The sequence below is a fragment of the Melopsittacus undulatus genome, assembly GCF_012275295.1.
Source record: "Melopsittacus undulatus isolate bMelUnd1 chromosome 20 unlocalized genomic scaffold, bMelUnd1.mat.Z SUPER_20_unloc_1, whole genome shotgun sequence".
Classification (NCBI taxonomy): Eukaryota; Metazoa; Chordata; class Aves; order Psittaciformes; family Psittaculidae; genus Melopsittacus; species Melopsittacus undulatus.
The window spans coordinates 514,834-531,676 of NW_022993934.1; the positions used below are offsets into that span (position 1 = coordinate 514,834).

Consider the following 16,843-nt stretch of genomic DNA (forward strand, 5'->3'; position numbering starts at 1 on the left):
TTTCCACAGGGACCTGAATGGGGAGTGCAGGGCTTTACATAGGGTTTTGCACTGGGGTTGGACCTCCTCGGATCAGCACCAATAGAACAAACCAGGACTCATCTTCCTATACAGGAATTTGCATTTACCTTCCTCTAAAAGGCTTTTTTTCCCTTTTACAACCAAAGTGATTTAGGGCCATGAGGATGCTCAGGGGCTGGAGCAGCTCCCATAGGAGCCAGGCTGAGAACACTGGGGCTGTTCAGCCTGGAGAAGAGAAGCTGTGTGGGGACCTCAGAGCAGCTTCCAGTGTCTGAAGGGGGCTACAAGGATGCTGGGGAGGGACCTTCATCGGTGATAGGACAAGGGGTGATGGGCTCAGATGGAAACATGAGGCATTTAGATTGGGTATAAGGAAGAAGTTCTTCCCTGTGAGGGTGGTGAGGAGCTAGAATGGGTTGAATGGAGAAGCTGTGGCTGCCCCAACCCTGGCAGTGCTCAAGGCCAGGTTGGATGGGGCTTGGAGCAGCTGCTCTAAGTGGAAGGTGTCCCTGCCCATGGCAGGGGGTTGGAATTAGATGATTTTAAGCTCCTTTCCAGCCCAAACCATCCCATAATTCTATGATCTGTGAGTTCTTGGGGCTTTGCAACACCAAAGTGTAGAAAATGTCATAAACAAGAAGTCTTCCTGCAGAAAACTTGGTTTCAGCTTAGTTTTGGCACTGTCCTCACGTGCCTCATGGGGGCTGCAGCCTGCAGCCACGTTTGCCCACCATGAGGAAGGAGAAAGCTGCTTTTCAAAGAGGGCATCCCCATTCAAAGAGTGGAGCCAGCCCCGGGTGCCCATAGCCAACACTGGCTGTGAGCTCCCTCGCATGGGAGCCTCCCTTACTACACGTGTGAATGGCACAGGCTCAGCCACTACCCATCCCACACCATGCCCTTGGTGCCAGGCTGCCTCTCAGCCCTGATGGAGCGCAGCATGGGGCCAGGGTACCCAGGGACCCCTTGGAGCCCCAGGCAAAGGGGCTGCGGGATGCCTGGCACTCATCCATCTCCATGTGGTCTCCAAGGAGTCAATGACCCCAGGTTTGCTGAGCTGGAAGGGGTGTAACAGGCTAGGCAGGGTGTGCCAGTGTTCATTAAGGGCTCAGGCACCATCCCAAGATTGCCAGATAGGGTACAATGCAGATGAGATCACACTCCCCATCACTCTTCCCAGGGCTGGGCTCCAGCAGTGTGGTTGGGATAGGAGGGGTTGCTGGAGCCGACCTCTGCCTCCCCTGTCCCACCGCAGGAGAGGTCCCTGCAGTGAAGTGGGATGGGGACGAGAGGTCTGGAGCTAAATCTGGCCAGAGGGAGGAGAGGCAGCAAGTCCCTGCAGCGAGGACAGGGCTGCGGAAGCTGGAGCAGCACAGGGGTTGTTCTCATGGCTTTATGGTTCCTGGAGCTGGAGGGTTTGGGGGAGCCCCATTCACTTCAGGGCTGTATTGGGATACAGTGGGCACAGGCAGCAGCATCATGCCCCCCAGTGTGGGGGTACAGCCGTGCTGTGTAACACAAACCCCACAGAGAGAATGGCATCACCATGGTGGCTCTTCCATGAGCTAGAGAACCTCCTGCTCCTGCCTATGCCCTTGATAGAGATGTAAAGGAGTTCATTCCTGGTGTCATGGAATCAACCAGGTTGGAAAGGACCTTCAAGATCCATCTGTTACCCCAAGGCCACCACTTCCCCGTGGCCCTGAGGCCTCAGGCCAATGCCCAGGTGTGCAGGGGTTAAGGCTGTGTTGGCAGGTCCCTATCTCTGTATGAACGATGCTGGAAGAGCATCTCTCTGCCATGTCAGTAGTGCATCATCCCACATGGCAAGGACCTGGCTGATGAGCAGCCACCATGGACCAGAAACCATGCACTGGGCAGGAAGCACTTCCCCAGGGCGGAGGGCAACGCATGGCAATGGCACCTACAACCACCCTGCTCCTCCCTCCACTTAGGACACGAGGGGAATTAGGAGCAAATTGCTCTGAATCACCTGAGCCAGGCCCTTCGGATGGAGCCGCTGCCACCACGATGCCATCCCATGGCAGCACATCCCATCCACAGCAGCGTCAGCCTGGCCTGGCTGGGCTCTGAGCACCCATGGTGGTGGGTGAGCTGCTGGCCAGGGGCCTCACAGCACCCCAGGACTGACCGGTTTTACCCCATCCTTATCAGCATCTCTGCACTGATAACGAATGGGATGCACATGATGCACCAAAGCCCCCGATGGCCACAGGGATGGGCATTGCACAACCCTTCCTGTGTCAGCACTGGGCTGCTGGCCCCATGTGGAGGGGTCTGGGAGGGTGCATGGGGGCTGAAGTAAGGGAAGGAGGCCAACAGTGAACGGGGCAGGATGGGGATGCTGGGTCCCAGCAGGGAGGCACAGCTCAGCCCCAGCTGGATCTCGTCTCCCCATTGCAGGGTCACTCATAAAGACCAGCCCTGTAATCCAGCCCTTCTTTCTCCAGGCTTTGGGATGGGGTCAGCACTGTGAAGAGCTTATTCCAAAGCTGTTTTGATGGGCCATAGTCCTTCAGTGGGGTACAAATGTGAGCTGATGGCACTGCACCTCACCAGGGCAAAGCTCTGACTTATCTGATATATCTGATTTACTTTATTGTACTTATTCACTCTATATAGTTATATACCTGATTCATGTTAATGTGCTTATTTGCTTTAGTGCACGGGAGAGCTGATGGAAGATTGCAGCTAACAGAGCACACCCTGCTCCTGCACTGGTCCCTGCATAGGGAAGAGAGCTCCTTCCAAGGATGAACTGTCATCTATGATAAAGTGCTGCCTTTAACTGCCTTTGGGACTGTTTCTCCTCTCATTCCTCACACTAATCTCACAGGCAAGTTGGATGAAGCCTTTTCTTTCTGTGGGTACAGCTGAGGTTGTAGTTCTATGTGGTGTCAGGATAGGACAGTTATCTTTTGAGCACCTAGGTGGCAGTAGATATGTAATGAATCAAGGCCAGGTTGGACACAGCCTTGGGCAACACGGCCCTGCCCATACCAGGGGGGTTGGATCTAACCCTCCTGAAGTCCTTTCCAACCCCAACCAGTCTGGGATTCTATAGTTATTATACATCATATAATATGTATATAAAATAAACAGTGCAGAGAAATAGATAGTAAACATATCTATATAAAATATATGCTAAACGGTGCAGAAAAGACCTTTCCAGAGGGGCTGGAGCCTCCCAGCTGTTGCTTGTGGGGCTTCATGTTTAAAAAGCAAACCCAAAGGAAGCTGAGGGATTCTTCAACATCTGTTCTCTCATTTATGCAGCCCAGTGCTTGATTTAACATTATGGTTTGGCTGAAATGCTTGGTTGCCTTTGTCTGTCTTACAGATGAGTGCTCCTGGTAAAGCCTGGCCTAGCCGGACTCTCTGTTAGCTCAGCTCAATGAATTTAATGGCTTTGCAGCTTTGTAGAGTTGTATTTAGAGACTATTGAAAGAAACACCAGGGAATTTCACATTGAAAGTCCTCGAGTTTGCTGCCTTTTAAACACTCTGAGATGCTCTGAACCTTTGACTCGAGGCTTCACATACACATGTTCTTGTTTTATGGTAGTAGCCACAAGCAAATTAAAATGAACTATATAATATATGTAATAAAAATGTAATTAATATATATAATCTGGCTCACGGAGCAATCATCTCAGTGCAAAAGAACAAGTGTTAACCTGCCACAATCCTCCTTTCTTTGCTGTCTATAGGAGCCTCAGAGCACTACCAGAGAGGCAGGACACAGATGGAGCTTTTGGTGCAAAGCAATGGTGAATTGCCATGTTGGTGGCACCATTCTGGAGCTCACCATGTGTAGGTGATGCCCAGCACCAGCTTTCAGTCCTGGCCCCTTAGGTGTATGAGCAGCGTGGTTGGGAGCTGGATGGGGCTTGGAGCACCCTGCTCTAGTGGAAGGCATCCCTGCCCATGGCAGGGGTTAGGGCTGGATGAGCTTTAAGGTCCCTTCCAACCCAAACCAGGCTTGGGTGCTGTGGTTGGTGATGTGCAGGAATGATGCTGTGGGTCCTCATGGCATGAAAGAACCACTATAGAGGAAAGTGAACTTGAAGTGAGCCTGAAGCAGACAAGGGAATGTGCTTTGGTTGAGAGCTGATGAAGAAATGCAGCCCCAATAGGCAGGTGAAGGGCACCCAACAGTGGGGCCATGGCTATGCCCTGCCACCCAGCCCGAGTACGTGACACACCAACCATACAAGCAAAGCCACATAGACCCCTCTTTGGGGAACTACCTCAAAGCCTTAAGCAATGCACGAGTGTGTCATGAAAGTGACTGGAATTGGGTGAAACAGGGACATTTCACAATGCAGGTCGGGCTATAAGAGATGCAGCGTCTGGGACCAGCCCCACTGCAGCCCGAGAGGACCCACGCTACTGCATCAAGATGAGCAAGGCAAGTCCAATGGGAATGTGTGGGTGTTTAAGGTCTCCCTGCTCTTTTCTAGGTGCTGGTAGGACCATTGGAGGTGCTGCTGGCAGGGGGTGACCATCTCCATCCAGGCTCATCGAAGCCAGACCCACAAGGAGAGATGTCTCCTCCTGGAAGAGGTTCCCCATGGCACAATCAAGCCATTGAGGAGGCTCCTAGACATCAGACCTCATTCTCTGTATCTCTATGGAGGTCTCTGCAGTGCCAGTAGCTCTTTGGGGGGCCTTGCTCCACCAGTGCCTGTCTTACAGAAGGCACTTGTTTTGGGGGGTGGAAATGGGATCTCAGCTAGGATCTGTGGTTGTGCATCCCAGAGCAGATGCAGGCAAAGGCTGCAGCTTCCTTCAGTCTCCTGTAGAGAAGAAGGAATTCAAACAGCTCAAAGTCACCACCAAACAGAAGGCCTGAACTAAATCAGGCTGTGACCTCAGCTGGTGGGAAGCTCACATCAGGCTTCCTATGATTCCCCATCTCTGATGGCTCCGGATGTAATTCAGTGTCGTGGTTTCTCTTCCAGACCTCCCAGAGCCAGGAGCCCCTCTCCCAGCTGGAGAAGGCCATGGATGTCATCATTGATGTCTTCCACCAGTACTCGAGACGGGAGGGGGACAGAGACACCCTGACCAAGGCGGAGCTGAAGCTCCTCATTGAGAAGCAGCTTGCCAACTACCTGAAGGTGAGTGGGGGCAAAGCAGCTTCTGGTGGCCCATGGAGGGATGGAGCTGGGCTGGACCCCATTGCCTGAATAGGATCTTCATTCACTCCCTTCTCACTGTTGTCCTGCCTGGACCCTCCCTGTAGGGCTGCCACCTTCCAAACATGCTCCCTAAAGCCAGATGAAGGAAACCCAACCATGTCTGGGTGCACCTATGGGCATACATGTACCCGTCTCACCTTACCTGGGGAAATCAGGGTCCTGTTGGCATCCAGGAGCAAGGATGTCAGAACCAGCAGCCCAAAAGTGCAGTTCTGATCGCTCACTTTGCTAAAGCAGAAGGGGAAGTGGGTTTAAGTCAATGAAAGGAGAGGTTTGTGGCACACATAACCTTCATAGGGCTCCTCATTGCCCAGTGTCCTCGCACTGATGTTGGCCTGTTGCTCTCCAGCCTTCTTGCTGTACCCCAAGCAACAGGTGATGGGGATGTCAGCAGGATGGAACCACTCAGCACCAGGTTCTTGGGGACCTGACCCCTATGAGGGTCCCAGCAAGAGGCTTGAGCTGTGGACTTTACCCTCATCCTGCCCCTTCCTTTGCAGCACGTGACAAGCACGGCCACCATTGAGGAGATCATGAAGGACCTCGATAGGAACAAGGATGCACAGCTCAGCTTCAGCGAGGTGATGCTGCTCATCGTCCGTGTCACCATTGCCACCCATGAGCATCTCCACGAGGTCGAGAACCAGCAGCAGCACAAGCACCAGCAGCAGCACCACCACTGAGATGGGCTGTGGTCCATGGTCACAGGCACCCGAGGGGTGCTTGCAGCCCCTGGCTTTCCCCCCCCATCCTTCCCTTCCCATCTCCCTCCATCCCTTCCCTTCAAGTGTGATGGTTTTGCTGCCAAATAAAGATGAGCCCTGAGGCTGTCCAAGCTCTTGTGTGTGTTTGTGTGGGTTTTCCTTGGGGTCCTGCACCCTCCCAGCATGGCTTTCAATGGACCTTGGAGCCAGGCTGTGGGTGGGCATTGGGAAGAGGAGGGCTCATTGCTCACTGTGTTTCTCACATTACTGCTCCGAAGCTCAGGTCTTTCCATTTCCAACTAGGAAAATAAGCGTGTTTGGGCCTGAAAACACCCTGTGCATCTCCTGAGAGTGAGCTGCAAAGAGCTGGAAGGAAGAAGGGTGGAAGAATTCTCTTCCCTGGAGGGCCAACTGCTTCTTTCTTTCTTTCTTTCTTTCTTTCTGTCTGTCTGTCTGTCTTTCAAGGCTGGAAGGGAGCTGGGGATGGATGTGCTCAGTTGTAGCACTGCAGCACGGTCCAGTTCCTTGTGGCCAAGAGCTGAGACCAACCTCAACTCCTCCCTCAGAGCATCCCTATAGGAGGGGTTTGGTATTAAGATGCTTTCAGTGTGGGGCTGGGAATGTCTTTGAGCAGCCTGGCTCTGTTTGTGCTTAGAGCCTGGTACTGATTTGCAAGCATCTCATGGAGGATGGGGAAAGGAACACTGGTGATGTCCTAAGGCTCTGACATCCCCTGCTCCGGGAAGGAACCTGCCATGGGCTTCCTGACAGCAGCAGCACTGAAGCAACCCCTCTGGGTAACACAAGGCAGCCGCAGGTTTGCTTCACCACCAGTGCCCAGGTTGCTTCAGCTTCCTTTGGAGTCGGTGTTGACATCTTGAGGTATCAAACACCTTCAAACCTCTGCTCTCTTCAGCAGGGGCTGGAGCTGTAGGGTAAGGGGTGATGGGTTCAAACTGCAACAGGGAAGTTTGGGCTGGAGATGAGGAAGTTCTCCCCTGTGAGGGTGGTGGGGAACTGGGATGGGTTGAATGGAGAAGCTGTGGCTGCCCCATCCCTGGCAGTGCTCAAGGCCAGGATGGACACAGGGGCTTGGAGCAGCTGCTCCAGTGGAAGGGGTCCCTGCATATGGCAGGGGTTGGAGCTGGATGATCTTAAGGTGTTTTCTAACCCAAACCATTCTATGGTTCTATCTGCAGGCTTCTGAGTCCACTCAGCTCTGCCTGAGCCTGCCCAGGGCAGCAGGTCCTTAATGGAGGCAGATCCTGCACCTCAACATGGGTGATGCACCTGATCCTACAGCACTTCAGGGGCTCCAGAGCAGGTAAGGGCCTCACAGCCAAGGGAGAGAGTGGGGCTGGTTCATTGTCATCACCCTGCCAGGGCAGAAATGCATCACCTCCAGGAACAGGGCTGGCCCATAGGAACAAGGTGTCCCCCAGGGCCCAGACAGGAACCAGTTTCAAAGCTTATGGTGTTGATGCAATAGGATATTTGCCAACACAACATGGGCTTTGTGCTCTCTTGAACAGGGTGCAGGACTCCTGTTGTGTCACCCAGCAGGGGAGGGACCACCAGGCCGGGGGAAGCAGCCAGCACACACAGAGTGCAGCAGGACTGGGACACCAGTGCAGTGCAGTGAGCACGCAGAGGGGTCCCTGGGTCTGCACCCATCCCTTCCATCCCAACAGAGCCTGCAGGTCCTGAGCAGAGGATGCCAACGTGACACAAGCATCATGGAAGAGTTTGGGTTGGAAAGGACCTTAAAGCTCACCCAGTTCCAATCCCTGCCAGGGCAGGGACACCTTCCACTGGAGTAGCTGCTCCAAGCCCTGTGTCCAACCTGGCCTTGAGCACTGCCAGGGATGGGGATGCTCCATCAGCTCCACATCCCTCTTGTGCTGCTGCCCCAGAGCTGGATGCAGGAGGTGTTTCAAGGCAGTATCTCAATGAGACATCCCTGCTTGGCCCCATCCCATCCCCATCCTTGCAGACCTGGTGCACCCAAAGGCATCTCAGTGCTTCACTGACAGCGTTGCCGTTGTGAGATGGGCACAGAGCTGGTGCTGGGGGCACTGCCCTGGTGCTGAGGAGCCATCCCCTGCCCGCAGCAAGCAGCTCTTTGAAGGCAAATAACACAGGGCAGGTTCCCAGCTTCCTTTCAGCTCCTCAGCTTAGCAACAGCCGGTGCCAAAGGTGCTTTGCTCTGTGCTGTGCAGACCAGGTGTGGCTCAAAGGTCTATTTTTGCTTTTGAAGACCATGTCCTCACTTTGTACCTTATTTCCCTGTTGTTTCCCTGTGTTGCAGACACCCAAGGCAGGCACTTGCTGAGGTTTAACCCCAGCTGGCAACCAAGCAGCTAAATTGGGGAGCAAAACCGGATTTTCCAGTGCTCCTACACTGGAATGTTCTGCTGTTGATTCAGCCTGGGGGGTTGTTTAACCTGCCAAACACGATGCTCATCTCAGATTCAAAGAGGAGGGGAACACAGGGCCATGGACAAGCTCTGGGAGCTCCATGTGGGGCTGCACTGTGCAGGGAGATGGGGGATGCAGCATCCTTGTGAACACCCAGTTCTCACTGGTTGGGGTGCACGTTTCACAACAGGAGTGCTCTGATGCCCTGGAGGAGGGTTGGGGTGTTTCACAACAGGGACCATCGGCCGCGTTGCAGAGTTCTTGTAGCAACTTCAGGAAATGGCATTTTGAGTCATTTTTAGCATCCTGGAGGAGAGGAAGAGCAAGGAGAGGCCGTAAGGGTGGGATGGGTCAGGGTGTTCCAAAGAGAGATGGTGCCTGGACCAGGCAACAGGGATGAGAGCCTAAGGTGAGCATGGAGCTTGGCCCTTGCTGAGGGTCACAGGAGCATGATCTAGCCCTGTCTCCTTGCAGGGGCAGCTTCCCTGTGCTGTTGTGCCTGTGAGCAATGCAGGAAGCTGCCCCCAAGGCTGACAGCACTGGGCAAGCACCCACTTGCTGGCTGGAAAGGATAGGAGCAGGAAGCAGACATCAGGATGCAGCCCCATAGACAAGGAAAGAGCTGGTTGGAGGTGACTGGGATTGGTTGTGCCCCGAGGAGCTGGTTGGTTGCAAAACTCTTTCAAAAGAGCCATTTACAGGCAAGCGGATGGTTCATGCTGGAATAGGGCACAGCAGGGTTGGGCACCATGGGCTTTGCTGTGCTCAGCCCAGGATCATGGTAAAGCAGGAGCTGGGCCTGGAGAAGAGAAGGCTCAGGGGGGATCGGGTCAATGTGTACAAGTATCTCAAGGATTGGGTCAGGTTGGTTCTGGTGCTAGATGTGGTTTAGCTTGGGAAGCCAACGGATGCACTCTGAGCTCCTTTGAGCATCATCAGAGCAGTGATGCTCCTACTGCCACCCAGCAGATGCAGCCACTGCAGGAGCTCAGGCAGTGTCTTGTGCTGCTCTTCTGGCCATTAACCCCTTCCTAGCCCATCAGCTTGGCCCAGACACTGAGCAGCACAGTTCCTGCACATCTCAGTCATAATCCTCTTCCCTTATGGGCTTTTTGGGTGCCTCATTTGGACGTTTAGCTCCAGCAGGACCATGTGTTCTCTGCAGTGGTGCCCATTAGATGGGTATAAAAGGGAGAACTGAGCTAGGATCTCAATGAACACCAAGTGATACTTTATTGTCTCACAAGCACAAGTGATCCAAGCAGACAGAAAGCAGTAGAGCCCATCTCCTACAGCCACCCCCTCTGAGTCTTCCTGAGGCTCAATCCTTGTCTGGTGTGCAGCGGTCATCCTTGTGGATGATGCGATGGGCATCATCGGTTATCTTGCCCAAGACGATGGTGAACTCCTCGAAGCTCAGGTCCTTGTCCTTATTTAAATCAGTCTCTTGGAAGACCTTATTCAGGTAGCCAGGTTGGTTCCTGTTCTGCAATAGGGCGGCAGGACGTGTGTTAGGATACCCCCTCCCTGGGCTGCACACCCCCAATGGAAACTAGGTTTGTTCTTCCATGATCCTGGAAGCTGCAGCATCACTGTGACCCTCTCTTACCTTGCATTTAGTCCCTAGATAAAGCTCTAGATGGACATAGACCCTTTCCAAGCTCTATACCCCAGCATCAGGAGGAAGGGGCACCCACAGCACATGGACAAGCTGGGTCTGTGGACCACAGCCATGATGGGGACTGCACCAAGGAGCATCCCTGGAGGCAGCCTCAGCCTCATCCCACTCCAGCCTCCCCAGGAGAGCACAGCACAGCCCTGAGCACTCACACAGGCTTGCAGGAAGGTCGGTGCCTGCTCCGTTAACAGTGTCTTGAAGTCATTGAAGTTGAGGAGGTCGAGCTCGCCCTCCCGGATGCTGTAGCGGTGATAGACATCCACGATGGTCTTCAGGGCCTGCTCCAATGTGCAGTTGCCAGGGAACTGCCGAGTCTCAGCAGAGGTGTTCTTGGGCTGGGTGCTCACAGACATGGTTGAGGTCTTGAGGAACTGTGTGGAGAAACCCCCAAGCCATGAGGTGCATCCAAAACCCACACCCAGGTACCCCAAGGGGTCTGCACCAGCAGCATGGCAATAAGTGGGGTTAGGAGTGTCCCTGTTTCACAGCATCACCCAAACCACCTCCAGTTTAGGTTCAGCCAAGGAGCAGCTCATTCCTCCCACCCTCAAGGCATTTGTCAGGCACATCAGACAAGCCCATGAGGATGCAGTCGTGTATCTGCATCATGCTATAGACGGTGACAATGACTTTAAGGCAGGGAGCATGGTTCAGGTACAGGCTCCATTGCAACCTCAGCCTCATCTCCTCCTCTTCTCCCTCTGAATCTCCTTGTCCATGGAGACAAATACACCTCCACTAAGGGTGGAAATGTCATTCATTTATACTGGTTTTGTAGCCAAAACCAACCTCCTACCCTGTCCGAAGAAGAAACCATCACCCTGGAATGAAACAGGCATTGAATGACATCCCAGACTCCAAACCACTTCTCTCCTCCCCTTCTTTCCTGCAAGAGCCACCGCAGTGTCACTCACCCTTATGTCCAAGGAGGCTTTGCAGAGGATGGATCTGTCGCAGTGATCCAAGAGCCTCTGCAGACCTTTTATATCCGTCTGAGGTCCTCTTTCATCAGCGGCAGTGACACACCTGCTGCAAGCATCAGCTTGAGTGAGCGTTTCCCGGACCTGGAACCTGTGAGCCCTTCCCCACCTCATACCTCTGCTCCTGGTTCCTGGCTGCACCCACCAGCATGGGGAAATGCTGTCCTGCCACCCCACCACCGCCTCCCGCAGGGCTGAGCTGCTCCTGTGCTGGGGACAACACTGGATGTGGCCTCTCCATGAGCACAAAGGGCAAATCCAAGGCTTTACAAGCCTTGCAATGTGCTGTGTAGAGGAACTGCTGCATAGAGACACGGTTGACTTTGTCCCTTGGTTGGTTTTAACTCAATCTCTTTGTTTTCTACCACTACTAATCGGTTGGGCACAAGCAAAGGGGAAGACAACATCCACTGGGTTGTTTTCCAGTGTATTTGCCATCACTTTCTGTTTTCACATCACTTGGACTGGACTTTTCCTCTTGCTCCAGCAACTTGGTGGAGAAAGAAGAACATCTGAGGTCTTTAGGGTCTTTAGTGGCTACAACATTGAGCAGCAAGTGTTGTGCAATGGTCACCTCTGCCACCCATCTTGCGTTAGCACAACAGGTACTAGAAGAATGAAGGAACTGTAAAACAATGTAAGAATAAGGGGGTAGGTGCCAGGAAGAGGGTAGGGACAGTGAAACAAAAGGGTCACCATTCCTGTTTGAGGATGCTTCTTGCGTGTCTCAGGGCCAGCATCAAGAGCTGTTGCATGAGGTCTATTCCGGGAGCCCTGACTCACGTTATAGCTTTCTACTCATTAGGGACTGTCGGGAACCCAAAGCTGTGTCCTCATTCCCTTTTCAAGTCACTCCCTGTGCACTTGCAGAGTCCTCACGTGGACAGACCCATGGGCTTCACATTCCCACCTTTCCCAGCCATGTTCCCCAAAGCCCATCGGGGATGCAGCTCATGATGCTCAGCCCCACAAGGGGAATGGAACCTGGGGGCCCTGGAATAGCATCCACCTCTGGGGGACAAGGGCTGCAAGAGAGTGATCACTTGTGTCATTGAGTGCACATAACCACAAGCTCCCCCCCTGCTTCTCCTCACGGTAAGGGGGTTGGAAGGGGATGATCTTAAGATCCTTTCCAACCCAACCTATCCTAAGATCCTATGTTCCACATGGGACAAGCTGCTGCTTTCAGCTGACACTGGGGATGTCGGAGCCTCCCGAGGGTTTCCCACTCAATGCACAGTCAGGTAACAGGAACATCCAGCTTTACGGTGCAGGGTTACCACCAGCATCCAGAGCCCCTCAGCCTCATCCTCTGCTGAGTCAGGGCTTGCAGGATAAGCCTGGATTGCTTTGCAGGTTCCAGAAGCATTGAACCCCAGGATGCTGCACCCCCAGCTCCAGAGCCGGCTCTTGGGGATCACTGGGGGACTTCACCCCAGCACATCCTGAAGCTGATGCAAAGAGGGGCTGGAAGAACCAGGGCTGAGGATACTCTTGTGCAGGAGCTTCCACTGTGATGGGGTTCTCAGCACCCCACTGTGCTGAGGCAAAGGGTGCTGGGGCCAACCACGCAGTGCAGGGACCTTGCTGAGCCTCACAATGCAGTGGGAACACATTGGGGTTGTGACATGCTTTAGGACAGGGACCTGCACAGTTCACTGGGACCCAGCAGTGCTGTTGTCCTGGGAGCTGGGATCCCTCCATGTCACCTTCCCTTCCCATTCCCATTGCTTCTCCAGTTCAACCTGCATTAAACCCCTCAGATTTAACCCCTGATGGGTGTTGCATCCTTCCTGGAGATAAGTCACATAATACAGATGCATTTGGTGCTTGAAGAAAGACATTTTATTTCATTGCCATAGGTAGGAGCAAATGCTAAAGCTTTGGTTACAGGTTTGTCTGTGCTGGAGGACAGATGGAAGGGATAATGCTGATGGAAAAGCATAATCCCATGGGCTCAGTCATGGGGAGCACTTCACTTTCTGGGCCCGTGGCCATGGTCGTGGCCGTGGTCGTGCCCATGATCATGGCCATGGTCATGCCCATGACCGGCACCATGATGGTGGTCATGTTTCCCATGGGACCTATTATGGGCATCAATGACGACCAGATTCAGTGTGGTCAGGAACTCGGTGAACTTGAGGCGACCGTCGTGGTTGCTGTCGGCTTTGGCAAAGAGGCTGTTGATGTGCTCATCGATGGACACGTTGGGCTGCAATGGGACAACCATGGACAGGGTCAGGAAACCCCTCAGGAAAAAGAGCTTTGGGAGCTCCCAACCACCCCCATGGCACAAGGAGGCCCCTTTGAGGACTTGGAGCCTGCCCTATGCTTGCCTCTTACCGGTGTGGTGTTGTGGAGGAAGGGCTTGGCAGTCTCCTTCAGCAGCTGGGAGAACTCCGGCTTGTCCAGGTAGTCATCGATGGGGTTCTTTATGGCGTACTGGTGGTAGATGTTGATGGCACACTCCAGGGCGAGCTCCAGGTCGGTTTTCATCTTGCTAGGAAGGGACAGAAGCAAACATCAAACCCCACCGGAGCCCATCAGCAGCACGGATACTGGAGCCATAGGCAAGGACCCACTTACCTGGGGCTGAGGTCTGGTGCTGCAGGGATGGAGCAGGAGGAGCAGTGATGCTGCCGTGCAGGGAGGGCTCTTTTATACCCTCCTTGAGCTGTGATTTGTGACACCCTCCAACTGCCTTTGGGGTGATAACCTCGGGAATTGTGCAAGGCCATGGAGCACACCCAGGCAGCTCTTGCTCCAGGAACTGGTTGGTCCCCATGTCAATGAGGGAGGGGAAGCACCGAAACAAGGAGATGCTGAAAGAGAACAATGGGGCTGCTCAGCCTGGAGCAGAGAAGCTGTGTGGGGACCTCAGAGCAGCTTGGGGGGGTCTTTGCAGAGATGATGGAAGAGGAATTGTTCAGGATCACACAGAAGGTGCTGGGTGAGGGTCTCCAATGGGATAATGATGTCATTTCCCAATGGGGAATGGGATTCATCTCTCCTCTATGTGCCCTGAAGGGGGTGAATTTGGCTTGGAGGCAATGTCTGTCCCCAGCATCCCACTGGCCATTGCCTCCCCTCCATGAAGTGATCCCTCCTGAATCCTGTCCAACAGCAAACCAGGGATTGCCAAATCCAGACACACCAAGTGCCAGGAATCCTCTTAGGAGGTGGCGTTTCCTGGTAGCCATAATTGCTGCCTGCTGATAACCAAGGTCACGGGCGATTCCTGCCTATTCCCACTGCTGGGGAGATGCTGTCAACATGTGGGATACCCCATGGGGTCCCCAGGGCTCCTGGACCCTGTGTGATTGGGGTAAAGGGGTAAAGGAACATGAAGATGCCCAAGCCCCTGCTGCCGGATCTGTGCTTGATGGGTCTGGCACAAGAAGCCATCGAGGGTTTTAAAGGAGGCAGTGGTGAAACATCTCCCCATGAGCTCCTAATCAGGGTGTGGGAGGAACTGGTGCCAGAACAAAGCTTCCCTTGCCAAAGAGTGAGACCGAGGGGCAGGATGTGGGATGGAGATGGGCACGTCCTGTCCGGGAATGGGACCCACGCAGGGCATCAGTGGGACATGGTGCACCATTGGTGATGGACACGTGTGGGCTGTGGGTCCTCATGCTGCCATTGCTGCCCAACCTGCTGTGGGAGCCACTTAGGGGAATGCTTAGAGCAGCTCCCAGTGCCTAAAGGGGCTGGAGAGGGGCTTGGGACAAGAGATGCAGGGACAGGCCAAGGGGAATGGCTTGAACCTGCCCGAGGGGAGATGGAGACGGGATCTGAGGCAGGAGCTGTTCCCTATGAGGCTGTTGGGACACTGGGATGGGTCGAACAGAGAAGGTTTGGATGCCCCATCCCTGGCAGTGTTCAAGGGGTTGGAACTGGAGGAGCTTTGAGCTCCCTTCAACCCAACCCAGTGTATGAACCCATTGTTCTACCCACACACAGGCTGCTCCCAGCGCATGCCCTGCCCTGGGGCCAGTGCTCTGGGTGTTGGTCTCCATGGCTCAGTGCCCGTGGGGCTGGGATGTGGGTGCCGCAGGGATGGAGGCAGCTCAGCCCCGAGGCCAGAGCAGTGGGGCAGGATGGGATGCTGGGAACTGCATCATTGCAGCTCCAGACAGGCACAGGTCAGGCAGGAAAGAGCCAAGGGCTTTGGGGGGGGTGAGGGGGGTCCCTTTCCCCAGTGCAGTGCAGCCACATCCAGGGGTGTTCCAGTGAGCTGCAGGGATGGGTGCATGGTTTATTCCCTAATACAATCCCTATGGACAGCAATCCCTATGGAAGCTCCTGCCTTGCCCGGCCACGAAGGGGTTATCAGGGCTGCAGGGCAGTGACTCACCCTGACGGTGCTTTACAAGGGCTCAGTGCCCAACCTCCTTGTTCCCATCCAGAAGCTGGAATGCTCACACGGAAACCAAGGAAACCAGGATGTTCTCCAGCATCCCTGAGGCAAGAACCCCCCAACCCCATTGCAAAGCAGGCAAAAGCATTGGGTTTAAAGCATCCTTTATTACAAGAGCATCAGGAAGACAACGGGAGCATCCCTGCTCACTTCCTACGCGGCATCTTATCGGGGCAGTCCTGGAAGAAGTCATTGCACATCATGGCCATGCAGGCCAGGAAGGTCACATACTCCTGGAAGTCCACTTGGCTGTCACTGTTGCTGTCCAGGTGGTCCATGAGCTGCTGTAAACTGGCCTCACTGGTTTGTCTCTGCACACAAAGGGGGTTAAAGGGGGTTTGCATCCCACTGGCCGCATTCCTGCATCCCAGCATCCACCATGGGATGTGGTACCCCCAGCCCCACACTTACACTGAAGCTGGGCAGCTCCTTGGTGAGCATCTCCTTGAGCTCCTGCTTGCTGAGCTTGTACTTGTCCCCCTCATTGCCTGAGTACTTGTGGAAGGTGGAGACCATCACGGCCAGCGCCTGCTCCAGGGGAGATGCCATAGGGAACAGCAGCAAGCCTGGAGGCACCAGCAGCACCAGTGGGTGAGAACAGAGAGCAGCATCCCCACACACCCCCTGCCCCATAGACACTGCAGGCTCTTCAATGCCCCACTCCTGCATCACCATTTCCCCCTTAGCTTCCCCCTCCCACACTGGGTACCCACCCTCCCAAAAAAGCCATATTAAAGGGGAGAACATGGGGGGGAAGCAGCTTTCCCAGCCTCCAAACTCAGCTCCTTGCAACAGGGGGAAAACCTCTATAGTGGGACCCTATTGTGGGATGGGGCAGATGTGCCTTTGGGAACAGCTGGAGAGCAGGATAAAGGGGGGAAAGAGGGGAAAAACAACTCACCAACAGCTCAAAGGGAACAGCCGAGGATGGGAAGGGCAGGATGAGGCAGCATTTATAGCCCTGCCTGCGACACCTCCCTCGCTATCCGGTTGGGAAGGCACCAATGCTGATCCAGAGCCTGCCTGGACATTGGCTGGCAAAGGAGGGGAGGAAAACCCATAGGAGCAGCCCTGACCCCCCCAAACCATCCCGTTCCTGCACTGCCGAGCAGATGGGAAGAGCACCATGGGGCTGGATGGGGTGCAGGGGATCCCTATGGGTAAGGGATGCAGGCAGGGGAGCAGGGGCTGCCAGCGAGGGCAGGGGATGCAGTGCAAGGCAAGAGGGTTCTGGCAGCATCCCCAGGGGTGTTTGGAGCAGGATCTATCCATGGGGTTGTTGTTGTGCTGGAGTTTGGGTTGGGAACGGGGGGGGGGGGGGGGGGGGGGGGGGTTGTTCTGGTTTTAACTGGGCTGCAAGTGGTTTGTGTTTCCTAAGTGCAAGGAACATGAGTCACAAGG

At 54.3% G+C, this 16,843-nt stretch overlaps 4 protein-coding genes across 4 annotated transcripts; 1 reads left to right on the forward strand and 3 right to left on the reverse strand.

The window, feature by feature from the left end:
- Window positions 1–4,394: 4,394 nt before the first annotated feature.
- On the forward strand, window positions 4,395–6,082 carry LOC101873102 (protein MRP-126-like). The gene is made up of 3 exons (XM_031054687.2): window positions 4,395–4,452; window positions 5,006–5,164; window positions 5,746–6,082. The coding sequence occupies exons 1-3, from the start codon at window positions 4,444–4,446 to the stop codon at window positions 5,926–5,928; spliced, it is 351 nt and encodes a 116-aa protein (XP_030910547.2). The 5' UTR covers window positions 4,395–4,443; the 3' UTR covers window positions 5,929–6,082.
- A 3,493-nt stretch (window positions 6,083–9,575) lies between these two features.
- On the reverse strand, window positions 9,576–11,031 carry LOC101873273 (protein S100-A12-like). The gene is made up of 3 exons (XM_031054686.2): window positions 10,960–11,031; window positions 10,198–10,416; window positions 9,576–9,853 (listed from the first exon to the last, which is right to left on the reverse strand). Exons 2-3 carry the CDS (start codon window positions 10,396–10,398, stop codon window positions 9,689–9,691), a joined length of 366 nt encoding a protein of 121 aa, XP_030910546.2. The 5' UTR covers window positions 10,399–10,416; window positions 10,960–11,031; the 3' UTR covers window positions 9,576–9,688.
- Window positions 11,032–12,847: 1,816 nt separating this feature from the next.
- LOC101873440 (protein S100-A9-like) lies at window positions 12,848–13,642 on the reverse strand. Its single transcript, XM_005140899.2, has 3 exons — window positions 13,612–13,642; window positions 13,369–13,525; window positions 12,848–13,237 (listed from the first exon to the last, which is right to left on the reverse strand). The coding sequence occupies exons 2-3, from the start codon at window positions 13,519–13,521 to the stop codon at window positions 13,001–13,003; spliced, it is 390 nt and encodes a 129-aa protein (XP_005140956.1). The 5' UTR covers window positions 13,522–13,525; window positions 13,612–13,642; the 3' UTR covers window positions 12,848–13,000.
- A 1,887-nt stretch (window positions 13,643–15,529) lies between these two features.
- Window positions 15,530–16,426, reverse strand: LOC106023604 (protein S100-A4-like). Its single transcript, XM_031054691.2, has 3 exons — window positions 16,344–16,426; window positions 15,854–16,008; window positions 15,530–15,753 (listed from the first exon to the last, which is right to left on the reverse strand). The coding sequence occupies exons 2-3, from the start codon at window positions 15,989–15,991 to the stop codon at window positions 15,589–15,591; spliced, it is 303 nt and encodes a 100-aa protein (XP_030910551.1). The 5' UTR covers window positions 15,992–16,008; window positions 16,344–16,426; the 3' UTR covers window positions 15,530–15,588.
- Window positions 16,427–16,843: the final 417 nt, after the last annotated feature.